Here is a 6,164-nt window from a genome sequence, read left to right on the forward strand (position 1 = left end):
ACACACACACACACACACACACACACACACACACACACGTCATTAGCCCAGTGCTTTATTCTGATGGTTGGCAGTGAGGAGAAAAAGAATAAATTCCCAGGAAAATGCCCCCTCCTGATCATCAGGAGGCAGGATACTGACATGCCTTTAATCCTACAATTAACCTAAGGGACAAAAAAGGTAAGGTAAGGATATGCATTGCAGCCTGGAGACTGGTGACATGGACATAGGTGTGCACCCTCAGTACTCCGAATTCCTCTATGGTGGCATCTATAGACTACAGTGGCAAAATATATTGTCTTCAGAGTACCCTAAGTTTGAAGCCCTAGACTGCCACTTCTTAGCCATGGTATGTTTCCTGTTAAAGCCCATTTCCTTATCTATGAAATGAGCCAGATCACTTCTCCTCTTAGTATGTCTGGCAAGTAGAAACACAGGTCTAGACAGGAAATTGTACATTAATGTTCAGAGTCACTTTCTACATAATCATCAATAACAGAAAATCAGTGAAACACACACAATGTGCCTCTGCCATGGAAGTGGCACATAGAAAAGTTTCAGAATTTTGAACCCTTGTGGAGTATGGGTCATAGGGTATGTGTGGAAAGTTGGCATGGGGCAGGAGGGAAACTTGCCTTCGTTTCCTGCTGATTTTGAGACTAAAGAGTTGAAACCCCTTAGTGGGTACCTAGACATGCCTTGAGACTTACATTCTGTCTACCTTTCCTAGCCTGTCTTGCCCCTGTTCCCAGGCCACTAGGTTGCTCTCTTTTGCCCTCACAAATACCCACTATATAGAATACCAGGTGTAAATCTGAGCTGGGGCCCAAGTAGGAAGCAGAGGTAGAAGTAGGAGTACCTAGCAATCCTGAATGTGGTTCTCTGCCCAGCACTACATCTCTCATGGCTGCTTCTGTCTCCCTTCCAGATGAGCTGCCCTATCTCAAGTGTCCTTTGCATACAGTGCTCAAACTCACACCTGTGGCTTATGGTAAGTACTAAGAAAAAGCAATAGAAACCACGAGTATGCCTCCAGTGTGCCTACAATTTGCTTTAAAGGCTCCTAGATGATGTTCCCTAGGTGGTTAGCAGGATGTCCTGGTAAAGTTGGTACTGGGTGACAGTAGGATAACAAGGAAGAACTAGGATAACATACAAATCTGGAGCCTGACTCTTTCAGTCCCTGCCTTGGCCCTGAGTACAGTACATTGTTCTATTTGTGTTGAGGCAGAAGTATCCCCAACAGAGACCTAAGGAAAATTATAGGTTGAGGTAATATTGAAGGAAGAGCTCAAAGAAAATTCTGGGCGATTCAGACTCCATTGGGGCATTAGTTAACTATAAAAGATTCCTAAGGAGTGAAAGGATAGAGTCAAATGAAGTCCAGGGTATGAACAGGAAAAAAGGACCTCCCAAAACCACTGGTAGGATATTTTACATAATGGTGCTCAACGGGCTACCATTGAACAGTGGCACTCCTCTGCCAGCCTCAGGCCCTTCTTCTTCAGGTAGAACTTCCTGGTAATCACACCCCTGGTGTTGCTCTAATTGTCCTTTGAGTAAACCTTGCCTGGACTTGAGTACCCAGAACTGCAGCCCAGGCCTCTTCTACCTAGGATGACTCGGAGGATCCATAGTGCTGTCAGTCATACATAGATTAGATCACTGTCTCATAGGTCACAAGAATTGGGGGAGGTCACAGAGATCACCTTCTCTTATTTCCGCATGTAAAAATGAGCAACTGAACTGAGCCTATAGAGATCTGGGGAGAGATAACTGTTGCTTTCTGGGCTTTGGGGCCTGGATCTTTTTTGCCACACATCCTACAGCTTTTCTGAACTCCCCTGCCTTCAGGGGAGATACAGTCTAGAGCAGTGGTTCTCAACCCTCCTAATGCTGGGACCCTTTAATACATGTTGTGGTGACCCCCAACCATAACAGTATTTTCATTGCTACTTCATAACTGTAATTTTGCTGTTATGGGTCAGAATGTGAATATCTGATATATAGCATATCTGCTATGCAACCCCCAAAGGGTTATGACCCATAGGTTGAGAATGACTGCTCTGGAGAGTATGGACCTGGGTGTGGGCAATGATAATGGGAAAGGGGAACATAACTTAAAGAAGACCTGGACTTATCCTCTGTGTTTATGGACATATGAGTTGTTCTTTTCTAAGGCTGCAAAGTGGAGTCCATCTACCTGAATGTGGAGGCTGTGAACACACACCGGGACAAGCCTGAGGTAGGTGGGGTCCTCTGTACCCAATATGGCTGTTAACAAAGTACACACTGAAAGTACTCTTCCACATTAAAAGGCTGTCTCCAGCCTCAGACATTCCAGGTGTTTCAAATTAACCAGTACTCAAAAATGGCAAAAAACAAAGTCTAAGCCTATAGAGACTCAGATCTATGGCAATCCCTACCAAAAAGGACTCAGGCTGATTCCCCAACCATGCCTAGGAAGAGGGCCAAGACCTATGCCCTGCTGAAAGAGGGTTACCCAGCAATAAGGACGAGGCAGGGCAGGGACTGGGACTCTATGCTTCCTACTAACCCTGGACTCTCTTCTTAGAATGTGGACATCACCCGTGAACCTGAGGAAGCCCTGGACACTGTCCCTGCCCATTACTGAGCCCTTTTCAAGTGATCAGATTGTCTCTGTTCCCACTACCTTCCTCTTGTAGGAACTGCTGGCCTTGTTCTCCTTAAGCAGACTCTGGCTTTGGCCTGAGTGTGCCCTACCTCCAGAGAATAAGTTCATAGCAGCTCCCAAACAGGTCTCAATTCCTAGCTATAACTAAGCCTACCTAGTTGTGGATAAAGTTCTTTTTAAATATTCTCTGATGAATAAAGACATTTATTCCTGCCTATTGGACAGGGAAAGGTTATTTCTTCTTTCATTGTTCTGAAGATCTCGATTCTAACCCAACTCTGGTGCTGCTGGTGAAGAATGGGGGGGGGGGGACATCTGAGATGGAAGAATCCTTGGGTAGCACCCTCGAAGATAGAAAAGATAGATCCATGTGAGTTCCTGTTGGCTTTGTCCCTTGACAATCAAGGTGCACAGGGTGTGTTCACCATTATACTCGGAAAAGAATCCAGTACTTGGGCTAAGAGCTTTGGTCTCCTCCAACTCTTGCTACCGTCCTGTGTAATTTCATTACTTATATTAATGATGCCATCAACACCCTCCCTCCCTGGGATTTGACTCTCTCAACTTCAAATGATTGATATCATTTATGGCATCCTCTCTCTGGGCTAACTTATTGACTGAAACCTTCCCATTCATCCCAGTCTATAAAACTATATTAGTCTTAAGACTTAGCAGCATGGCTCCACACCATAGACATTCATGTCCTATTTTCTTGATGAACAGTATCCGTCCTTGTTCATCAGTATGTTCATTTTGAACCATCCATTGTCTCCTAGTTCATTAGTTTCTCAATGTTGTTCCATCCCTCACCAACTTGGACCTACTTCTTCTGCCAATGTCCTTCCTCTAACCATTAATGTTCAGGTACTCGCATCCCTGTGATAAACAGACTCATAACCTTGCTGCCTTTGTTCCCTAGTCCTTTCATCACAGCCATTCAGGAATATCCAAGCCTTGAATCAACCATAACTTTCTATCCCCTGGGACCTATTAGGGTTATAGATCATTGCTTGAAACAGGTCTATTTATCCACTTCTGTAACTCCCCCGATCCCGTTCAAAGTCAGGGTTGCCCTTTCCAACATCTCACACTTTATTTATTTATTTATTTATTTATTTATTTATTTATTTATTATGAGTACACTGTAGCTGTCTTCAGACACAAAGAAAAGGGCATCAGATCCCATTACAGATGGTTGTGAGCCACCATGTGGTTGCTGGGAATTGAACTCAGGACCTTTGGAAGAGCTGTCAGAGCTCTTAACCACGGAGTCATCTCTCTAGCTCCATCTCATACTTATCTTCCATACCAATCCCCAGTCTCTCAATTGATTTAGGCCCTACACTCCATACTAAGTTTTCTTTCCTATCCCAAGAAAATGCCCTTTTGCTCCCAGGTCAATTCCTAGTTTCTTCCCTTCTTATCCCTATATTCTTACACAACTACCCAAAATTAATTTGAGTTTACTTTCTATTTGCCCTGTACCTTAGTCTTCCCCCTTCCATATCTTTACTCAAGCTATTATCCCTTGGCCTGCCAGAGAGCACGTTCCCAGAGCTCTCTGACTCTGAGAAATGCCTGCCTTTTAGCTGGAGCCCCATGGTTCCCAAAAAGTTAAGTTGAACCCTAGCTGTTCTATGAACCCAAAACATCACATGCAGTCACATTAAAGGATAGGTTAAACTCAGGTTCCTTTGGCAAATTTAATGTAACTCTGATACCAAAATATGACAACAACACAGGAAGCAAACACAAAGCAGGAACAGCAGATTTTTCAGTGTTTCACTCAGCTGATGGGTAATAGTGCTCAGGCTGCTGCGTGGACAACAATTCCAAAGCTGCACATTGGCTCCATGGGAAGTATTGTTGCAGTTAGCGTTATCTGTAAACAGGGGGAACAAGCCTGAAAAACAAAGCCGAATACCCAGACACATTAGCACAAGGCCCATTTCCTCCTATTTCCTTTCTTGTCTTCATCCTCTCATTTGGCCCCTCCTAGCTTAGGGTTTCCTCTGGTATCTCCCAGGTTATTATAGCTATCCCCATGGATTCTGGCTATAGGAATATTGCAGTTACCTGAAACTTCACTAGCCGTAAGAGAAGCCACAGCCACCGTGGCTAGAGGCTCCACCACCAAAGCCAGTTCCGGTGCTTGGCGGTCCACCGCTGAATCCAGCACTGGTATTCAGTCCACCACCAAAGCCAGTGCTGGTGCTCGGTCCACTGCCGAATCCAGCATTGGTGCTCAGTCCAGTACCAAAGCCAGCTGCAGTGCTTGGTCCTCCAAAGCCACCTCCAGTGCTTGGTCCTCCAAAGCCACCTCCAGTGCTAGGTCCTCCGAAGCCACCTCCAGTGTTTGGTCCTCCAAAGCCACCTCCAGTGCTTGGTCCACCGAAGCCAGGTCCTGTACTTGGTCCACCGAAGCCAGGTCCTGTACTTGGTCCACCGAAGCCAGGTCCTGTACTTGGTCCACCACCGAAGCCACCAGTGCTTGGTCCACTGCAGAAGCCAGCACCAGTGCTTGGTCCACCACTAAAGCCAACAATAGAACTGGATCCATTACTGAAGCTGGAGCCAGTGTTGGGTTCACCAGTAAAGCCATTGCTGGTGTTGGAACCACTGCCAAAGCCAATGATGGTATTCAGTCCTCTGTTGAAGCTGGCATTAGGCCCATTGCCAAAGCCATTGCCAGTGTTGAGGCTTACACTAAAGCCTGCACCAGTGCCAAGTGTGCCACCAAAACCAGTATTGTTGCCCAGGTTGCCAGCAAAGCCATCACTAGTGACCAGTCCACCACCAAAGCTGGTGCTGCTGCCCAGTCCATCACCAAAGCCAGCACTATTGCCCAGTTCACCACCAAAATCAGTGTTAGTGTTTAGTCCACCATTGAAGCCAGCACTGGTACCCAGTCCTCCATTGAAGTCAGCATTATGATTTAGTCCACCACCGAAATCTGTGCTGGCGCCTAATCCACCGCCAAAGCCAGTGCTAGTGCCCAGGCCACCATTGAAGCTAGCGCTGGGGCCTAAGCTTCCACCAAAGCCAGTGCTGGTACCTAGGCTACTGCCAAAGCCAGCACTGGTGCCCAACCCATTTCCAAAGCCAGCACTGGTACTTAGCCCATTCCCAAAACTGATGCTGTGCCCCTCACTGAAATTGGCACTGGTAGCACCACTAAAGCAGTTGGTGCTGTTAGAGCCTCCAAAGCATAGGTTGGTGTTAGATGTACTGCCAAAACAGAGACTGGTGCTGGGTGCTCCACCGAAACAGAGGTTAGTGCTATGAGACCCACCAAAGCTAACGCTGGTAGTAGGAGCACTGCCAAAGCTAATGCTGTTGCTATGGGTACTACCAAAGTCAGTGGTACTAAGTGTACCACCAAAGCCAACACTGTTACTGAATGCACCACCAAAGTCAGGGCTGGTGCTGATTGCTCCACCAAAGCTGGCATTGGTGCTGATGGCACCGCCAAAGCCAGCACTGTTATTCAGTGCACCACCAAAGCTGG

General features: G+C 46.4%; 2 protein-coding genes across 4 annotated transcripts in view; one reads left to right on the forward strand and one right to left on the reverse strand.

The window, feature by feature from the left end:
- Positions 1 to 6,164, forward strand: part of Pfkfb1 (6-phosphofructo-2-kinase/fructose-2,6-biphosphatase 1) — a 98,208-nt gene that overhangs the window by 47,668 nt on the left and 44,376 nt on the right. Inside the window, exons 14-16 of one of the 3 annotated variants that reach the window (XM_021187310.2) lie at positions 929 to 991; positions 2,181 to 2,245; positions 2,576 to 2,891. In XM_021187310.2, coding sequence (XP_021042969.1) covers positions 929 to 991; positions 2,181 to 2,245; positions 2,576 to 2,635 — 188 coding nt within the window. In that variant the 3' untranslated portion in view covers positions 2,636 to 2,891. Of the gene's footprint in view, positions 1 to 928; positions 992 to 2,180; positions 2,246 to 2,575; positions 2,892 to 6,164 lie in introns of those variants that run through there. The other 2 variants (XM_021187308.2, XM_029534304.1) reach the window with 2 other exon arrangements.
- The window catches only part of Tro (trophinin), an 11,208-nt gene continuing 9,476 nt past the window's right edge, over positions 4,433 to 6,164 (reverse strand). The window contains exons 14-15 of the mRNA XM_029534194.1: positions 4,733 to 6,161; positions 4,433 to 4,559 (exon numbers count right to left, since the gene is read on the reverse strand). Coding sequence (XP_029390054.1) covers positions 4,744 to 6,161 — 1,418 coding nt within the window. The 3' untranslated portion in view covers positions 4,433 to 4,559; positions 4,733 to 4,743. The remainder of the gene's footprint in view (positions 4,560 to 4,732; positions 6,162 to 6,164) is intronic.

This window comes from Mus pahari, chromosome X (assembly GCF_900095145.1).
Source record: "Mus pahari chromosome X, PAHARI_EIJ_v1.1, whole genome shotgun sequence".
NCBI classification, from domain to species: domain Eukaryota; kingdom Metazoa; phylum Chordata; class Mammalia; order Rodentia; family Muridae; genus Mus; species Mus pahari.